Here is a 21,664-nt window from a genome sequence, read left to right as displayed (position 1 = left end):
TTACATTTGTACCCCGCGCTTTCCCACTCATGACAGGCTCAATATGGCTTACATGGGGCAATGGAGGGTTAAGTGGCTTGCCCAGAGTCAAAAGGAGCTACCTGTGCTGGGAATCGAACTCAGTTCCTCAGGACCAAAGTCCACCACCCTAACCACTAGGCGACTCCTCCAGACCATGATGGCAATTTGCAGAATACAAGTTTGTTTTTATATTCGTATTTGTAAAGTTGCAGCTTTCTGAGATATTATATATTGTTCCCAATTTAATAAAGGTTCATTTTGAAACAAAAAATTATCATTGAGTACAGAGGGCCAAGTTCCATATGTTACTCTGTATTTAAGCAGCTCAGTCCCCAACAAAGCTTCTGAAAATTCACAGCTATTGTACTTGAGCTACCATGTAACCTGTATTTCTGTGCGTCCAAGTAGATGAATACAAAAACCACATTTCTTTACGGTTGGGCTACAAAAATATATTCCACATGTGGGGTCCTGAACTGGCAAAATAGGAAGGTGGAATCTGGAACAATTTGTTGAGTCTAGCTGCCAGCACATCATGGTGCATGAAGCAGATCAGATGATAAAAGAGAATGGCTAAATGTTTAAGATTTCAGCTGGGAATTTATTTTATTGTGTTTGAGCACTTGCTTTATTTCAGACTATAAAGTGATTAGGGATCTCTCTCTCATTTTTTTTTTCATTAATCTCATTTAAATGTGGGAGGAGACAAGCAGTATATCACACCACACAACCTCTGCTGGTTCCCAGAGAGTCAGGCTGAAAAGGGACAGGAATGGGAGACTATCAATAGCTGCAACTGCAATAGGTTGACATTAAGATCACTCACCTCTTAAAAATTCTGACTTGTCACATTCCTTTCACAGGTAAGAGACTGCTGGGTCTTAAAATGAGTTAAAAGTAGATCATGAACATTCAATGATATGGAATGATACGTTGATATTGATGGGGAAGATTCTTAAATATGTTATATATATATGTTAAGATATTAATAGTGATTTGGCACAGCTTGTGTTTGTAGCATGCAACAAACCAATTAACTCCTCTTTCACCAATTTTCAGACCACTGCAGCAGCTTTACAGCAGTTATCAGACATTCTCTTTTCTCTCATATATGTCAATTTTGAAAAACATTAAGCGTTGGTTAATTGCCGCATCCTTCAGTTTATCAGTGTTCTGGCTGGAAGTGGTGCTGGTACCAGCTGTTCATGTCAAACCACAATTCTGTAGCACAGATGTAGCCACAGAATTGAGAATTTTCAGAACCTTTGGTACTTAATTCTTCAAGGAACTGGCAAAATTGTTTCATCCCTGAGGATTCTCCAAAACAGAATGCTTTGTCAGATCATTAATAAAACCTACTATTTTAAGGTAAGTATCTTTATAAGTTTGAACATTTATGTAGTGTCTATCAAGCTTTTATTGGCATTATTCAAGTGGCTTTATGTTGTTGTTTGAGAGGCAAGAATAAAAATTGAAGACTAAAGACTTACACTTTGGTGGACATTAAAGAAAGGACGTTTAACTTCACTATACTCCCTATTCCACAAAGGAGGTAATAACAGCATCTATGGAAACTCATTGATGATGGCCAGTTCCAAAGTTGAGCTCCCAAAGCTGCGTTAGCAGTTGATATATTGAAAACTCCCTCACATTTAACAAATGTTATGTGTCTCTCTTTATACTTAAATTTTAGGGATTGTTCTTGTTGCTGATTGAAGATTACCTCTCCATTTTGGGGTTAGTTTGAAGTATGTCAGACTAAGGCATTAGGGGTCTGAGTGAATAATTGGTGGAATAAACGTAGAAGTAGAGTCCAGTGAGGACTTTGGTTTGGGGGGGGGGGGGGGGCAGACTGCAACAGGAGGCTAGGAAGGAAAGATTGCTGGGGACAGTCCAGGGGAATTGGGGAAGAGAGAGACTGCTAGGAATTAATTGGAAGAGAGACAGAGACTGATAGGAATGAGCCAGATGAGGGGTGAAAGTGGATTCAGGGGAACACAGTGAAGGGCTTGTGATCTACTGCAAAGTGAATGTGATCTACTGGCTTATGGTTGGAAGCTTTTATTTTTCAGGGATTTCATTTAGCACTGAAAGGAGCTGTTAGTAGCACTTATTTCTTGCATAACCTTAGGTAACTCTGTACTGTAAGAAGTATTGGCAGCTGCAAGGAGTTAGCAACACCTAGAGTTTGCAACTTTTTAGAATGCAAATTGTTAAAGTTTATTTGCATTTTGCTCACATCTTTTCAGGAGCAAATCAAGGTGAAGTACATTCAGGTATACGAGGTATTTCCACGTCCCTGCAGGGCTCACCATCTAATTTTTGTATCTGAGGCAATGAAGGATTAGTAAGTTGCCCATGATCACAAGAAGCAGTAGTGGAATTTGAACCAGGCACCCCTGGATGTCATGCCCAGTGCTCTAAACATTCGGCTACTCCCCCAGATGCCTTCTTGATGGGGGAACTGTGCACCAACAGCTTTAATTTAGGTATAGCCAAATGACTTTCTGGGGTTGAAATATCCCCCCACCGAGGCCCTGATGCAGTGAGCTGAGCGACTCTTGAGTACATTTTTCCAAACTAATCTTACTTTCAATGCAGCAAGAAATATTAGCATGGGAAATTTAGCATAAAACCACTGTGCAAAAGGGTAGCAGAGTAAGCATGCAAATTACTGATTAAGAAATTGTTCCCAATATTAAAAAAAAAAAAGTGCACAAAAAGGAAACTATTTTTCACTCTTTTTTAAAGCTGAATCTTTACTCCAGCTCAGGCTGGCATAAATATGCAGCTGGGATCAAAAAGGTTATCTGAGTTGAAGTGTGAAACTTCACCTAGATAATCCAAGATCCCCCATTCATCTCCTCCTTCTGACCCCACCCCTACCCCCAAATAATCACCCACAGACACCTTGACCTTTCTCCTTCCAACTCCCAAAAAGTGATCCTTGGTGGTCTTAGTGGAACCTCTCTTGACTCAGAGCCCCACCTCTAGGAAGCTCCTGGTGAACTTCACCCCACCCAACTCTAAACATTGGAAGGCAGGAGTGCTGTCGATTCACTCCTGCCTCCAGTGCCACCACCTTCCAAAATGTTAACCCTTGACCCCTAGTGGTGCATCCTGATGCCCTAGAGGGCACCTGATGGAGCCTAGTCTATAAAGTAAAGGAGGTTCCTACTTTTCTTTATAAAATACTAGTGTAAACAGGTATATAAGGGAAGTTTTAGACATAGATTGCTAATATACAACTAGACTTTACTGCCCATCTGACCTTGAGGTTCTCATTGATGAAAAAAGCCTGTAAATCTGTACTGCCAGTTAATGGCAATACACCTGAAACCAGAATTTCTATCAAAGCTAGAATCTCCGGACCTGGAGCAGACAAGGACAAAAAGACACCATATTGATTTTAAAGAACATCAATGTAGACTACAACTAAGACATATTATTTTACGAGTAACTTGTTCTATTTTAGCATAGGTCCCATTTTAGCCAATGAAATCAAATAAGTAATAACTGGGGTTAACAGTAAAACAACACATCTGAATGGGAGCCCACACTGATAATTTCCCCCAATTAAAGAGAAAATAAATATCTTTAGAAATCTAAATCACTGGTATATGTAATAAAAGTGAAACAAGTATAAGGCAATCAAGCCATTGTGACATCACTGGTGAGGTTGGCTGTTAGGCACTGGTGAGGTTGGCTGTTAGGCACTGGTGGAATAAGGCATTATGACATCATAATATCAGCTCTGGTTACCAGAGACTGAAATTCTTCACACTAAGGGGGTGGGGGAAATTATCAATGTGGCTACTGTTAAGATGGGTTATTATACCACTTGTCCGAGTAGTCGCCGAAATATGGGTCCATGTTGAGTCTGTTTTCATGTAAAATCCTGACATTTTTGATGACACCAATAAAGTTTAGATTATATCCATGTCCCAGTGTGTCCTTTCGGTGACTGGAAAACCATTTATTCATCCCCACTTTTTCTGCGTGGTTTATAGAATATGCCTAATGCCCGTCCCTACAGTTAAAATGTAAACATAGCCATTTACACCAACTAAAATCTGGTGTAAAAGCCCACACATAACTTAGGCGCAGATTGGGCGTAATCTATAACACTGCGTAAATTATAGGAATGCCCATAACCTGCCTATGCTCTTCCCATGGCTACACCCCTTATGATATCTGCCCAGTAGAATTTATGTGCGCCACTTTATAGAATACGCTTAGCAAGTTAGGCATGTAAATTCTAATTAGTGCCAATAATTGCTTGTTAGTGGTCAATTATGAGTGCTGATTAGCTTATTAATCAATTAAGTTATATGCACAATTTGGCCGTGTGTGTAACTTTAGTCACCATATATAGAATCCGAGGGTATCCATGTGATGCCAAGACTCTGCTTATGTGTATGCTTGCCTATAAACTATACATTAGTGGAGATATGTGTTTAGCTATTGAATAGCACTTAAGCACATATCTGGCATGTACACAAATATGTGCACACATGCATAATTTGCTTTATGGAATTAATCCCTTTATTACTAGAAGTTTCTGGTTCTGACATCAAAATTATATCACAATTTGCTTTAGGTTGTAGAAAGCTTGCTGTACTTCAGACTTTTAAGCATATCAAGACTGAGTATGGTACGAAACTAAATAAATCCTGAATAAAGTAGTGATAGTAGCTAAGAAACCTCATGATCAGAATTTGTCCAGCCCAAGGCTAAAGCTAAGCCAAAAATTAATACACCAAGGCCAGTCTAGAAAGCTCCAGCTGGAGCAAGCAGACATTGTCTGCCTACATGGACCACCTTTCCCTTGGGTTGAGCCCACAGGTGCTGATGGACACCAGGGTTTAAACAGTGGAGCTAGGCAGGAAAGTTAGTCCAACAGGTAGAAATTGAAGAACAATGGAAGTGAAGAAGCTTGACTTGAAGAGCAAGATGGTTCTTAAAAACAGAACCCCCATGTACAAGCAGAATATATATAAGCTGCAGAGGAAACAATATGGCTGCCAGCAGAAGAGTGAGCCATAGAGATGGAAGGCCCACAGAAGCTCTTAATGGCAGCAGACAAGAACTACCTATCAAGGCCTTATAATAATAGCCATTTTCTGCATGTAAAACATGCTTTACATGTGGAAATCCTTAATGAAATTACATGGGGGGTTCAGAGAGTAATTTTCCTTAATTCCCCATTGTTTGTTACCACTTCCAAAATAAAAATTGCTTCTTCACTAATTAATCTGGTGGTGCTTGTGTATCTAGGTTTGTAAAATGAGACAGCTACATACGGAAGCGGCACCCCATTCATGTGGAAGTTGCAAAACTTTCTGCTTCCACGTGGAAGCTGTTGGGTTCGTGACACTCATTTTTTCCATATATATATTTGTAACATGGCTGCTCCTGCTATTCAAGCTGGCAAGTAGAAGCAGGAAAAAGTAGAGGCTGGCCAAAGGACGATCCACCACAGAAAATGTTGGTTGACTACACTTTATTCACAGTATCAGTAGAGAGAACTGGCACAGTCCATGTTTCGGTGGTACAACTCACCTGCCTCAGGGGTCACAATCGAAATTTCTATGGGCAAGAAAGGTATATAAAATGCTGGTGCAACAGACTCTTGTAAAACGCAGGAAAGCAAGAAGATGAACTGGTCAAGCAGAGTGACTGCTCTGCTTGACCAGTTTATCTTTTTGCTTTCCTGAAACCGAGTGTAAATCCCGGCACGTAAGTTGGGTGATTAACCCCAGTATTCTATAACACTGCACCTAAATATTTGGAACACTCCTGACCTGCCCATGCAGCTCCCATGGCCACACTCCTTGTAGGTTGTGCATGAAGCATTTTGGGCATGCAGTGTTATGGAATAGTGCATAGAGAGCTGCTCATGCAAATCCAAACTAGTGCCAATGAAGTATTAATCAACTCCAATAAATGTCAATGATTAGTTGTTAGCACCCAACTGATTAATTAGTTTGTGTACACATCTGGGATCTGTGCCCAAATTTGGGTGCCAGGAGTTTGTACCACTTGTTTTGGTTTTCCCTCCCCACCCCATGTATACGCTACTATTATCCCTTATCTCCTTTCATGTTTTTAGTCTTCTTTCCACCTTATAATTGAAAGAGAAAAACGCCTAGATTTCGACCCAAATCGGGAGATAGACGTTTATTTCACAAAAACGAATACATCGGTATAATGGAAAGCCGATTTTGGACGTTTTCAACTGCACTCCATCGCGGAAGCGTACAAAGTTGACGGGGGCATGTCGGAGGCGTGGCGAAGGTGGAACTGGGGCGTGGTTATCGGCCGAGGAGAGATGGGCGCCTTTCGCCGATAATGGAAAAAAAGTATGCGTTTGTAGCTAGAATTTAGGGCACTTTTCCTGGACCCTGTTTTTTCACGAATAAGGCCCCAAAAAGTGCCCTAAATGACCAGATTACCACCAGAGGGAATCGGGGATAACCTCCCCTGACTCCCCCAGTGGTCACTAACCCCCTCCCACCACAAAACACGTTGTTTCACAACTTTTTATTTTCACCCTCAAATGTCATACCCACCTCCCTGGCAGCAGTATGCAGGTCCCTGGAGCAGTTCAGGGGGTGCAGTGGACTTCAGGCAGGTGGACCCAGGCCCATCCCCCTCACCTGTTACAATTGTGCTGCTTAATGCTTAGTCGTCCAACCCCCCCAAACCCACTGTACCCACATGTAGGTGCCCCCCTTCACCCCTTAGGGCTATAGTAATGGTGTAGACTTGTGGGCAGTGGGTTTTGAGGGGGATTTGGGGGGCTCAACACACAAGGGAAGGGTGCTATGCACCTGGGAGCTCTTTTACCTTTTTTTTTGTTTTTGTAAAAGTGCCCCCTAGGGTGCCCGGTTGGTGTCCTGGCATGTGAGGGGGACCAGTGCACTACGAATCCTGGCCCCTCCCATGAACAAATGCATTGGATTTATTCGTTTTTGAGCTGGGCGCTTTCATTTTCCATTATCACTGAAAAACAAAAACGCCCAGCTCACAAATTGTCGAATAAAACATGGATGTCTATTTTTTTGAAAATACGGTTCGGTCCGCCCCTTCACGGACCCGTTCTCGGAGATAAACGCCCATGAAGATAGACATTTTCATTCAATTATGCCCCTCTTTGTAGACTGCTTAGATGTGTTACGATTTTGCATTATATCAAAAAAAGATGAACTATGAAATATGTTTTAGACAGAATTACCCAGAGAGAAAGCAGGTGCAAATCTCAGTAGGTAAGTTTTCAGGACGCAATAATCTGCATAGCTTTGCCTTATGGGTGCAAACCCAACAGATACAAAATGTACCTGCAGAGTTTGTTCTGGTAGTTTCATTATTGCCCTATTCTGCATGGAATATTTACTGTTCTTGGTGCAGAACTCTCTCCAGATGAATAATGTTTGTCTTTCAGGTACAGTGGTGACTTGGTGTGCCTCAGGATGGACTTCAGTTCGCTTTTCATCATCCTGTTCATTTTTATAACTACCTACTTGGCTTTAATGTATTGGAAAATGTTGAAACAGAAAAGTCAGCTCCCTCCTGGTCCAATTCCACTACCGTTTATTGGTAACTTGATGCAGCTGAGCACAAAAGATATAGTGAAATCCCTGATGAAGGTAAAATTGCTCTTTGCTTAGTTGTGTGTTTGTCTTCTCCTTCTGCACAGTCTGTATTCTCAAAATTATCAATCAATGTCTTCTTTCCTTACTCTTTCCTATCTGAATTTTCAAGGAGCCATCACTTAGAGCTCATTCTTTAGACCCACACGTGAGGTTTTCATTAGGGAGTCAACATGTCCCAATCATTCCCACATTTTTTCCAATATTTATTTATTTATTATTTATTTATTGCATTTGTACCCCACATTTTCCCACCTTTTTGCGGGTTCAGTGTGGCTTCACACATGTAAGTCTAATTATTTAATAGCCTTCTATGAAGGACTTTCCATGTTCAAGAGATCAGGGAACAGCTTCATAAAAATAAAAAATATAGATGCATTTTCAAAAATACTTGTGTGGTCAGCAGTCAGTGTGGATCAGAGGAGGAGATGCTAGGAATTATTAAGAAAAGGATGCAAAATATGACCAAGAATTTAATAATGCCTCTTTATCCCTCCATGGTGCAATCTCACCTTCAGTTCTGCATTCAGTTCTGGTTTCCGTAACTCAAAAAAGACATGGAGGGGCATAATTGAACGAAAACGCCTATCTCCATGGGCGTTTATCTCCGAGAACGGGTCCGTGAAGGGGCGGACCGAACCGTATTTTCGAAAAAAATAGACGTCCATGTTTTATTCGACAATTTGTGAGCTGGGCGTTTTTGTTTTTCAGCGATAATGGAAAATGAAAGCGCCCAGCTCAAAAACGAATAAATCCAAGGCATTTGTTCGTGGGAGGGGCCAGGAGTTGTAGTGCACTGGTCCCCCTCACATGCCAGGACACCAACCGGGCATCCTAGGGGGCACTTTTACAAAAACAAAAAAAAAGGTAAAAGAGCTCCCAGGTGCATAGCACCATTCCCTTGTGTGTTGAGCCCCCCAAATCCCCCTCAAAACACACTGCCCACAAGTCTACACCATTACTATAGCCCTAAGGGGTGAAGGGGGGCACCTACATGTGGGTACAGTGGGTTTGGGGGGCGGTTTGGAGGGCTCCCATTTACCAGCACAAGTGTAACAAGTGGGGGGGGGATGGGCCTGGGTCCACCTGCCTGAAGTCCACTGCACCCCCTAATAACTGCTCCAGGGACCTGCATACTGCTGCCAGGGAGGTGGGTATGACATTTGAGGGTGAAAATAAAAAGTTGTGAAATGGCATATTTTGTGGTGGGAGGGGGGTTTGTGACCACTGGGGGAGTCAGGGGAGGTCATCCCCGACTCCCTCCAGTGGTCATCTGGTCATTTAGGGCACTTTTTGGGGCCCTATTCATGGAAAAACAGGGTCCAGGAAAAGTGCCCTAAATTCTCGCTAAAAACGCATATTTATTTTCCATTATCGGCGAAAGGCGCCTATCTCTGATCGCCCGATAACCACGCCCCAGTTCCGCCTTCACCACGCCTTCGACACGCCCCCATCAACTTTGTCCGCATCCGCGACAGAGTGCAGTTGAAAACGTCCAAATTCGCTTTCGATTATACCGCTTTATTCGTTTTGTGAGATAAACGTCTATCTCCCGATTTGGGTCGCAATATAGGCGTTTTTCTTTTTCAATTATAAGCTGGATAGCGGAATTAGAAACGGTTCAAAGAAGAGCAACCAAAATGATAAAGAGGATGGCACTCCTCCCATATGAGGAAAGGCTAAAGAGATTAGTGCTCTTCAGCTTGGAAAAGAGACGGCTGAGGGGGATATAATTGAGGTCTATAATAATAATAATAATAAAACTTTATTTATAACTTGCTATATCTATAAAAGTCTAAGCAGGGAACAAATCACATACAAAATATAAAAGGACAGAACAATAAAAATTATTTCTTTATACAACAAACTATACAAAAATTACTATGTTACTGTAAAATTAAAACAAACAGCAGATTAAAATTTACATGGTATTAAAATAATATCACGTATCAGAGGAACCAAAAGCCTGAAGAAATAAATGAGCTTTCAATGCTTTTTTAAACTGATCCATATTTTGTATTGAACAAAAATCCTGAGTGGGGTAGAATGGGTAAAAGTGAATCAATTTCTCACTCTTTCAAAAAGTACAAAGACTAGGGGACGTTCAATGAAATTACATGGTTAAGCTCTGGAACTCACTGCTGGAGGATGTGGTAACAGTGTTTTGGTTTTTTTTTGTTACATTTGTACCCCGCGCTTTAGCATATCTGGGTTTACAAAAGGTTTGGACAAGTTCCTGGAGGAAAAGTCCATAGTCAACTATTGAGATGGACATGGGGGAAGCCACTGCTTGTCTTGGGATTTGTAGCATGGAATGTTGCTGCTATTTGGGTTTCTGCCAAGTATTTGTGACCTGGATAAGCCACTGTTGGAAGCAGGATACCGGGCTAGATGGACCACTGGTCTGACCTAGTACGGCTATTCTTATGTTCTCATGTTCTTGTATTGAAACTTGGAAGAATGGTGTAGAGGGGGCAACTAAGATTTAATGTTAAAAAAAAATCAATATCATGTATTTGGGCTGCAAAACCCAAGAGAGCAGTACAGTATAAGGGGTGAAGTACTTCTAAGCATGAAAGAAGAGTGGGGTGTAGGAGCAATCATATCTAATGGTCTTAAGGTGGTCAAATAAGTAGGAAAAAAGTGATGGCAAAAGCCAGAAGGATGCTTGGTTGCATAGGGAGAGGAATGGCCAGCAGGAAAAAGGAGTTGATAGTGCCTCTGCATAAATCTCTGGTGAGACCTCATTTGGAATACTGTGTACAATTCTAGAGACCGCATCAGTACCTTGAAAAATATATTTTTCTATTATTAATGTATTTATTAGGATTTATTTACTGCCTTTTTGAAGGGATTCACTCAAGATATAAACAGAACAGAGCTAGTCCAGAGTGTGGTGAATAAAATGGTCAGTGGTCTTCATGGTAAAGCATATGGGGACAATATTAAATATCGCAATATCGCAGTATATTTTGGAAGAAAGGCTGGAGTCGAGAGATCTGCTAGATTTATTTAAATACTGCTGTGGCATAATTGCACAGGAAGCAAGTCTCTTTAAATTCAAAGGAATCTCTGGATCAAGGGGGTATAGGAAAAAGGTGAAAGGGGGTAGATTCAGGAGTAATCCAAAGAAATATTTCTTTATGGAAAGGGTGGTGGATCTGTAGAATGATCTTCCAGAAGAGATGGTGGAGATGAGAAATGTATCTGAATTAAAGAAAGCATGGGACAAGCAAAGAGCATCTCTAAGGAAATGGAAGGGCTTGCAAAACTTAGTTGTTGGTATAGATGAGCAGACTGGCTACGCCATGTGCTCTTTATGTGATATCATTTTCTCTATTTCTATCAATTATTCATCCACATGGCAACAGATAGCAGGTCTAACTTTAATATAACAGCAACTTTATCTATAATAATAACTGCATCTAACTATTCAGCTACTGATAGATAATCTGGAAAACGTTCCTAATATGCGGGGGATCCTTAATCTAACAGGTCTCATGATGGATAATTCAATTATAGTAATAAGGTGACAAGAAATGCCTTGTCCATGTCACTTAAAGAACACCATGAACAATTTCAGTTACTTTCACTCAAGTCAAAATGTACAGGTCACAGTAAATGATGTCTAGTCTGCCTCATCCTCCTGCCATTGAGAATCCCATGTGACTGTTTCTTCATATCCTTTCACAGCTTCATGAAAAGTATGGCTCTGTGTATACAATATATATGGGTCCCCAGCCTTCTTTAGTGCTATGTGGCTACAAGGCAGTGAAAGAGGCCCTCATTGATCAAGGAGAGGACTTTGGTGCCAGGGGTGACTACCCTGTGTTCTTGAGCTACACAAAAGGACATGGTGAGTAAGACATTGTCCAATAGAAAAAGACAGCCCCATCCCCTTTAATCCCTGCTTCAAACTACATTACATTTACATTCATTTTCAGTTATGTCATTTGCTTTTTAAGTACAGTCTCAATTATCTGACCTTCGCTAATCTGACCATCTGCCATATCCGACAGACACCTCCCGGTGATGTCACTGTATTTCTTTCTATTAAAAATCTTTGTTTTACAACAATTTTTGAAAATTGGGAACTCTATGCTTTAGTTTATGAATTGTTTGAGGGGCCTATGCATTTTTTTTCTGTAATATCCGACTTTTCACATATCCGACAACAGGGTCGCTCTCATTTATGTCAGATAATGGAGACTGTAATGTATATGGAAAATGATTTGACTATTATATTGGCCTCATTCAAGTTCACCATCACTGAGTTAGAGTTGTAGCTTTGGAGCATGTTTTTATTTAGGATCTGTTTAAAATATATTGTTCCAATTAAATATGCCAATCATGTTTCTGTTTATGTCTTTTAAAACTTACTATCCTGCTTATTTTCGAAGGAGATCGCCAGTCATCTTCCGACACAAATCGGGAGATGGACGGCCATTTCCTGAAGCCGGCGAAATCGGTATAATCGAAAGCTGATTTTGGCCAGCTCCAACTGCTTTCCGTCGCAGAGCCGGCCAAAGTTAAAGGGGGCATTTCCGCAGGGTATGGAAGGCAGGACGGAGGCGGTACGGGGGCGTTAAGACATGGCCGGCTTCAGCCGATAATGGAAAAAAGAAGGCTGGCACGGATGAGCATTTGGCCAGCTTCACTTTGTCCATTTATTTTTAGGACCAAGCCTCAAAAAAGTGCCCCAATTGACCAGATGACCACTAGAGGGAATCGGAGATCACCTCCCCTTACTCCCCCAGTGGTCACCAACCCTCTCCCACCCAAAAAAATTTTTTTAACTTTTTTTGCCAGCCTCTATGCCAGCCTGAAATCTCATACCCAGCTCCCTGACAGCAGTATGCAGGTCCCTGGAGCAGGTTTTTGTGGGTGCAATGCACTTCAGGCAGGTGGACCCAGGCCTATCCACCCCCCACCTGTTACACTTGTGGTGGTAAATGGGAGCCCTCCAACCCCCCCCCCCAAAACCCACTGTACCCACATGTAGTTGCCCCCGTCACCCCTTAGGGCTATGGTTGTGGTGTAGAGTTGTGGAGAGTGGGTTTTTTTTTGGGGGGGGGTTGGGGGGCTCAGCACCCGAGGTAAGGGAGCTATGCACCTGGGAGCAATTTTTGAAGTCCACTGCAGTGCCCCCTAGGGTACCTGGTTGGTGTCCTGGCATGTGAGGGGGACCAGTGCAGTACAAATGCTGGCTTGGATTTGGCTGGGTTTGAGATGAGCATCCTCGGTTTCCATTATCGGCGAAAACCGATGCCGGTCATCTCAAACCCGGCCATCTCTGACATTTGGCCGGCCCCAACCATATTATCGAAATGAAAGATGGCCGGCCATCTTTTTCGATAATATGGTTCGGGATTGCTCTTTGCTGCGCCGGCCATATAGATGGCCGGCGCCGTTCGATTATACCCCTCTTTACTGCCTTATCTGACAGGCAAGGCCAAGTGGTGTACAAATTGCAATCTATAAAGGATTATGAAAATAGGTATGAAAAAAACTAATGTGAGGGTGATTGGCTAGAGAATAGCATGTGTTCCTTGTATGCAGTTTGGTTGCCCATCTTCTTATAATACATAGACCCCAGGATCACCCAAATTTGAGTGCAGATCTCAGATCTACATACAAGCTAATTAGTAATCAACTATTGACATTAATTGGCACTAATTAGGACTTACACACAGATCTTGCCTATGCGCTATTCTGAAAACACTGCACACCTAAATTGTCTCATGCACAACTCAAAAGGGGGAGTGTCCAGGAGCATTCCCAATATTTAAGTTCTGTGTTATAGAATAGGGTCATTCATGCGCCCAACTGAAATTAGTTGTGCACTAGCATTTACACCAGCAGTCGTATATCCTTGCAACCAAAGTTGGGCATGGGAATCTGCGCCAAGCACTATTCTGTAAAGCTTGCTTAGTGTTAAGAGACCTTTATAGAATTGGCATTTAGCACAGATCTTTACGGCATCTAATTAACCTTCTATAGCAGGTTAATTAGGAAGAAATTGCTTGTTTTGGCCCTGTTTTATGAAGATACATAGAAGCCTATCACGACTTTAAAAAATACCAATGCAAATCCAGCAGAAACAGCACTTACATTGAAGGCATAGACAGTACACCTGCTTGAGAGCAGTTGTAAATGTTCAGGCAGTATATGCAAGTAAGTGCGTAGATTAATGTATTTCATAACCACTGTTCCCTCTAAGCTGAGCAGGAGTCCTCCAACTGCATTGCTGCCAGCAGGGGGCGGCACGTCACTATTATGTTTTCAATGGCTAGAGACAAGCAGGTTCCCTGGAGTCCTGCAGAGCTTGCCTGACCCTCATTATTGAAAGTGTGATAGTGAAACAGCACCACCCACTGGCAGGGCTGTAGGTGGAGGACCCCCACTCAGGTTAGAGGGAACAGTGTTCATAACCAATGTGCATATTTCTTGAGTCTGCTTATACTTTTCCCAGATGCATATATATTTTTATGCCTACCCTAATTATATAAAACCAGGAGGAAGCAAGCCACCCTACATAAAGCTCACAGCAAAGTCAGTAAAAGTAGGAATGGACCATAGTAAATCAACCAAAAATAAGTGGAGACACTAGAAGTAAAAAGTAGGAAACAAGCAGCCATGATGAGACAATAAATAACTATTTATATCATGTCATTTGTGCCCTGTTCAAGTGAGTTAACATAACCTATACTCTAAGGCCCCAATTTTCAGCGCTATTTAACTGGCCAGGAATGGCTCCAAGTCAGTTGAATAGCGCTTAGCCAGCTAACCGCTAATATTCAATGTGAGATAGCCGGTTATCTCCGCTGAATATTAGCACTTACCCCCGGATTCTATATGTTGTGCCAAGATTTACGCTCAGAAATCAAAGCATATTCCATAACAATGCGTATAACTTTGAAGAGCCCAACCCATTTCAGCCTTTCCTGATAGGGAAGTCGTCCTATCCCCTTTATCATTTTTGTCGCCCTTCTCTATACCTTTTCTAATTCCAATATATCTTTATCTATATCTTTATTGAGATGCTTGTAAGTCTACACTTACTTTTGAAAGTGCTGGTATGCTGTACATTTGCATGTGCATGGGGCATGTAAATGTAGCTGCCCGGTTATAGAATTGCCCTTTATCAATATATTTGAAAAACTGAGGTCATACCTAACATACTATGCATTAGCAGTGAGGCTCACTCACTACTGTGACAGTATTCAAAAAAATTCATTTGGAGACTACTGTATCCCCACCACACACCCTCTTCCCCTAAAGAAAGAGGTCAAAAAGAATTTCAAAATGAACCTGGGTAGCTTGCTCATACAAATTACAGATTATGAATTCCAGTGCATAGTGCACAGAGCAAATATTAAGGTGAGCGCTAGAAGTAAATTTGAGAGGCTGAGGTCAAACTCCACAAATCTGGCATAGGAGTGTGATTTATTACAGTCACCATATACGCAAAGCTAACAAATTTGGAAACACTGCCCTGAGAGTAAAACAAACAATTTGAAAGCATAATCTCTATTTTTTGGGGCCTTGCCATAACTTCCAGCCATGGTCTGATCTAACCCCAGATACTCAATGCCGGTGAAGTCAGGACAGCTGTTTTGCTGCCCTAAATTCATGTGCCTACTTAGTTAATGAACTGAGGGGTCCTTTTACTAAGGTTCACTGAAAAATGGATCTGTGCTAGTGTAGTTGCACGTTTTGGATGCATGCAGATCCATTTTTCAGCGCACCTGTAAAAAAATGCCTTTTTAAAATTTTGGCCGAAAATGGACGTGCGGGAAAATGAAAATTGGTGCGCATCTATTTTGGGTCTGAGACCTTACCGCCACCCATTGACTTAGCAGTAAGGTCCCACACGTTAACCAGGCAGTAATGGTCTACGCAAGTAGAATGCCTTTTACTGCCCAGTTAGCGCCGTGCGCCGAAAAGTAAAAAACATGTTTCCAGCACGTGCAGTGGACATGCATAAAAAATGAAATTACCGCCTGGGTTACGCAGTAGCCGGGTGGTAATTCTAAAGTGACGTACATTGGGTGCGCGTAGGCGCCTAAGTGGATTAGTAAAAGGGCCCCTGAATATTGCTGCTAACCAGCTAAGTTGTTTTTTTCACCCAAGCTCTGTCCCTAACCTAACCAGTTAGGGGATGGCTAGTTAGCAGTGATATTCAGTGGCACTAACCAGTTAAGTGCTGCTGAATATTATTTATTTATTTTTTGTTACATTTGTATCCCGTGCTTTCCCACTCATGGCAGGCTCTATGCAGCGGGCAATGGAGGGTTAAGTGACTTGCCCAGAGTCACAAGGAGCTGCCTGTGCCGGGAATCGAACTCAGTTCTTCAGTTCCCCAGGACCAAAGTCCACCACCCTAACCACTAGGCCACTCCTCCACTTATATATTGGTGGCCAACTAGCTTGGTAGGGTTTAACTGGGCAGAAAACTCTCCTGCCCAGTTAAACCCTTTTGAATATCTTCTGCTCTCTGCTGGTACTGTAGTTGTCATTCTCTCTTCTAACATGAACTGCAATTACAGCTAATAACAATACATCACCACAACAAATGATGACATCCTGGCTCAGTCACATCATTCAGCTTAGGCTGGGCAAAGTCAGGAGTGGTGTTAGGGGAATTATCTGGAAACTAATTAGCTCTGGAGATGAGACTTTGACTTCTGAAACTTTGCAACCTTGTTAAATGATGGTGTTTTTTTCCTGATTCACAAACTGCCCGTTTGAGTCAGCTGGCAATAACCGAGACAAGCATGCTTTTCTTAATTCCTTTTATGGGTTTTCCCCTCAGTGAGCATATAGCGATCACACATATACTGCATGATTTGAACAAAGCAACACATATAAAATAAAGCAACAAAGCATGTACAAAATACAAGAGTCATTTAAAGGACAGCAGATGTTCTAAGGATCAGATGATATGTTTACACAGTGTGAGCTAGAGGGCAACAGACAGTAATCTAGATTATTACCACTAATCCCCCCGATGGCAAGAATGGATGACCGAGCCTAACTCCCAATTGTCCCACTCCTGTAGGTCCACTTGGGACTCCCTTGAAGACTCCTAGTGGTCCAGTGGGGTCCTGAAGGCAGGAGCGATGCCCACTTGTTCCTGCCCATGGTGGCTCTTTATCCAAAATGGCTGGCATGACCACTACCGGTAGCCTTGTGGTACTTATGAGTTCCAGCTGTTGGAGCTCTGCAATTTTATGTATTTATTTATTTATTGCATTTGTATCCTACATTTTCCCACCTATTTGCGGTCTCAGTGTGGCTTACAATCATTCACAATGTATTGTAAGCCACACTGAGCCCGCAAATAGGTGGGAAAATGTGGGATACAAATGCAATAAATAAATAAATAAATAAAATTGCAGAGCTCCAACAGCTGGAACTCATAAGTACCACAAGGGTGGGCAGTCTTCAAGCATGCCAGATGTTCACTCCCATCTTCATGTCCACAGGCCCAAGTTATGTCCACAGCCTTTTCCCTTTGAGGTTTAGGAAGGTGGGAAAGTTTTCCTGCCTCCTGTAGCTACTCAGTTTCTCTTCTTTTATCTACTCTACCTGTTCAGAGTCCCACCCACTTGACTCTCATGGATGCAAAAGTTCCATTCGCCATCTCGCTCCTTAAGATTGCTCTCTTTCTATTCCTGTCCTGGAGGTTTCTAACTTTCTAAAATTGCCTTTCCTGAATTAAAGCTGAAGCTCCTTGGTTTCTCACTGCCCATGAAGCCCCTCTTTTTATTAAGGACCTTCCATATAGAGGTAGGGTTATTCATCTTCAGAGCAGCACTGAAAAGTGATCCTTTGTAGGATCTGAAATCAGGTTATAGTAGGCCAAGCCTATGTGCTCATACTTTCTGTTGCTTCACTCAAAATAAAAATAGTCCAAACTTGAATGTATTTATTTCAAACCAAATTTACTGACACAAAAAGAACTATGAAAACAGTAGGCAATGTATAAAGAGAGAGAGAGACAAACAAACAAAGAGAAAGAGTATTAACCTAAATTTATAAGTACATAAATATTGCCATACTGGGGAGCCGATGCTCAAAATTGCTACCGATGTTAATGTAGGGATAACACCAGGTTAGCATGCACTTTATTATGCACCAAATGCTCAAATGGTTTCAGCATGTGTTTTAACTCACACTGAAACCATTACTGCAGACTGCATTAAAATGATTTAAATGCATTTTAATGTGGTCATTAATTACCCCTCAGCTATGCCAAAGAAAAAAGCTTCTCAAGCAAGCTTTGCACAGGAAACTTTTCACCAAGTCCAGGGCAGCATAGAAGGGCTGGTTGAGAGGAGGTGTGTCTAGCTGCACTCCTCCTCTCCCTTTCCCTGACCCAACCCCCCTCCTTCCCTAATATATTTTTGTAAAATACCCTGGTTATCTAATGGCCCCCTCCCAACCCTACCTGACTCATAGTTTTGAGCACTGGCCCAACCTTCCCTTCTGATTCAACCTCCCCCTTCCCCCAATATAAAAAGAAAATGCCCTGGTAGTCGAGTGCCCACCCACCCCGGTCGCAAACATGCCCTGATGGTAGTGGAAGTCCACCCCCGACTTGCATACTTCACAGGAGGCAAGAGTAATGTTCACTTGCTCCTACCTCTGGGCGCTGTCATCTTCAAAATAGTGGCACTCCACCCTGCCCTATGCATCCTGGGATGCAGTGCACAGGGCCTATCTACAATAAAGAGAGAAACTTGGGATTTTTTTTTTAGCCCTGAAGTCAGCCAGCACAGATACCCCACAGCCAGCACAGATACCCCATCAGCAGACCAACTTGCCAAATACTTCAATGAAAAAATTATAAAAATTCGATCCACATTACCACTCAATACCACTGATCATGAAAAATTTATGGATTGCCTGGAGGAGTGGCCTAGTGGTTAGGGTGGTGGACTTTGGTCCTGGGGAACTGAGGAACTGAGTTTGATTCCCGGCACAGGCAGCTACTTGTGACTCTGGGCAAGTCACTTAACCCTCCATTGCCCCATGTAAGCCGCATTGAGCCTGCCATGAGTGGGAAAGTGCAAGGTACAAATGTAACAAAAATAAATAAAATAAAAAACCCTACACCCGGTGAAAACCCAGCAGACCGAACCTGGAATGACTTCGATTTGCTAACCAAAGAAACCATCACTCAAGCAATCAACAAATTCTCCAAAACCCACTTCAAATTGGATATTTGCCCCAGTAACCTAATAAGGTTCGCCCCCAAATGCTTCATAACAGACCTTACGTCACATTTGAACTACATGCTACAACACAGACTTTTCCCCAAGGACAAAGGAAATATTTTACTTACACCCATACCCAAAGACTTAAAGAAAAAATTAAATGACACAACCAACTATCGGCCAGTTGCATCCATCCCCCTGATAGTAAAACTAATGGAAAGTATGGTAACCAAACAACTCACCAATTACCTAAACAAATTCACAATACTACATGAATCGCAGTCAGGATTTCGATCCAACCATAGTACTGAAACAGTGCTAACCACTCTCATAACCAAATTTAAACACCTAATTGCAACTGGAAACAATGTGCTACTCCTACAATTTGATATGTCCAGCGCGTTCGATATGGTCAGCCACCAAATACTCCCGAACATCCTAGACTACTTCAGGATTGGAGGAAACGTACTAGGATGGTTTAAAGGCTTCTTAACAGCAAGATCTTACCAAGTGATCTCAAATTCAAAAACATCAACACCATGGAAACCTGAATGTGGTGTACCACAAGGATCACCGCTCTCACCAACCCTTTTCAACTTAATGATGACACCTTTAGCCAAATCATTGTCCAACCAAGGACTTAACCCATACATCTATGCCGACGATGTTACGATATACATCCCGTTCAAACAAGACATAACCGAAATCACAAATGAAATCACACGTGGAGGGGCATAATTGAACAAAAACGTCTATCTCCATGGGCGTTTATCTCCGAGAACGGGTCCGTGAAGGGGCAGACCGAACCGTATTTTTCGAAAAAAATAGACGTCCATGTTTTATTCGACAATTTGTGAGCTGGGCGTTTTTGTTTTTCAGCGATAATGGAAAATGAAAGCGCCCAGCTCAAAAACGAATAAATCCAAGGCATTTGTTCGTGGGAGGGGCCAGGATTCGTAGTGCACTGTCCCCCCTCACATGCCAGGACATTAACCGGGCACCCTAGGGGGCACTTTTACAAAAAAAAAAAAAAAAAGGTAAAAGAGCTCCCAGGTGCATAGCACCCTTGTGTGTTGAGCCCCCCAAATCCCCCTCAAAACCCACTGCCCACAGGTCTACAACATTACTATAGCCCTAAGGGGTGAAGGGGGGCACCTACATGTGGGTACAGTGGGTTTGGGGGGTTGGACGACTAATAAGCATTAAGCAGCACAATTGTAACAGGTAGGGGAGGGATGGGCCTGGGTCCACCTGCCTGAAGTCCACTGCACCCCCTAATAACTGCTCCAGTGACCTGCATACTGCTGCCAGGGAGGTGGGTATGACATTTGAGGGTGAAAATAAACAGTTGTGAAACGGCATATTTTGTGGTGGGAGGGGGTTTGTGACCACTGGGGGAGTCAGGGGAGGTCATCCCCGATTCCCTCCAGTGGTTATCTGGTCATTTAGGGCACTTTTTGGGGCCTTATTCGTGGAAAAACAGGGTCCAGGAAAAGTGCCCTAAATTCTCGCTAAAAACGCATATTTTTTTCCATTATCGGCGAAAGGCGCCCATCTCTGATCGGCCGATAACCACGCCCCAGTTCCGCCTTCACCACGCCTTCGACATGCCCCGTCAACTTTGTACGCTTCCGCGATGGAGTGCAGTTGAAAACGTCCAAGTTCGGCTTTCGATTATACCGCGTTATTCGTTTTTGGGAGATAAACGCCTATCTCCCGATTTAGGTCGCAATATAGGCGTTTTTGTCTTTCGATTATAAGCTGGATAGCCTCCAAATAATGAACTCATGGGCGGACGCATTCCAACTAAAGCTAAACGCAGAAAAAACACAGTGTCTCATCCTGTCCTCACAATACAACACAAACAATTCCAACACCATAAACACCCCAGATTACACTCTCATGGTCTCAGACAACTTGAAAATTCTGTGAGTCACTATTGACCAAAATCTCACACTCGAAGACCATGCGAAAAACACAGCAAAGAAAATGTTCTACTCAATGTGGAAACTTAAAAGAATCAAACCTTTTTTCCCAAGGGAAGTATTCTGCAGCCTAGTACAATCAATGGTGCTAAGTCATCTAGACTACTGCAATGCCATTTATGCCGGATGCAAAGAACAAATCATCAAGAAGCTGCAAACTGCTCAAAATACAGCAGCCAGACTCATATTTGGGAACACGAAATATGAAAGCGTCAAACCCCTAAGAGAAAAACTACACTGGCTCCCACTAAAAGAACGAATTGCGTTCAAAGTCTGCACCCTGGTCCACAAAATCAACTACGGAGAAGCCCCGACCTAAATGCTAGACCTTATAGACCTGCCTATTAGGAGCGCAAAAAGATCATCACGCACATTCCTCAATCTCCACTACTCTAACTGTAAAGGGATAAAATACAAATCCATATATGCGACCAGCTTCTCATACATCTGCATGCAGCTATGGAACGCACTACCGAAGGCCATAAAAACAACACAAGACGTAACCATCTTCCGAAGACTATTGAAAACAGATCTTTTCAAGAAGGCCTACAATAAACATCCATCTTAAATACTAAATATTAACATTATACACGATCTATACAAATCCAAACTTTTAACACATGACTGCTCAACCTCTTTGCTATTAATGATCAAGCACTACCACTTTAAACCTTATGCTGAATAGGACCTTTCTACAGTCGATGACCTAATGTCTGTTACAATCTAATTTATTACTCAGGAACCTTCTTGCACTACCATAATATATTCTTTACCATGATGTATG

At 42.3% G+C, this 21,664-nt stretch overlaps 1 protein-coding gene across 2 annotated transcripts in view; it reads left to right on the top strand.

Moving 5' to 3' along the window:
- The first annotated feature begins 746 nt into the window (after nt 1-746).
- Nucleotides 747-21,664, top strand: part of LOC115480205 (cytochrome P450 2F2-like) — a 57,238-nt gene continuing 36,320 nt past the window's right edge. The window contains exons 1-3 of one of the 2 annotated variants that reach the window (XM_030218711.1): nt 747-884; nt 7,466-7,670; nt 11,367-11,529. In XM_030218711.1, the coding sequence (XP_030074571.1) occupies nt 7,494-7,670; nt 11,367-11,529 (340 nt within the window). In that variant the 5' untranslated portion in view covers nt 747-884; nt 7,466-7,493. The remainder of the gene's footprint in view (nt 885-7,465; nt 7,671-11,366; nt 11,530-21,664) is intronic. The other variant, XM_030218712.1, reaches the window with a different exon arrangement.

The sequence above is a fragment of the Microcaecilia unicolor genome, chromosome 11, assembly GCF_901765095.1.
Source record: "Microcaecilia unicolor chromosome 11, aMicUni1.1, whole genome shotgun sequence".
Classification (NCBI taxonomy): Eukaryota; Metazoa; Chordata; class Amphibia; order Gymnophiona; family Siphonopidae; genus Microcaecilia; species Microcaecilia unicolor.
The sequence above is the reverse complement of the archived record's forward strand: the minus strand, read 5'-3'. Positions and strand labels throughout refer to the sequence as shown.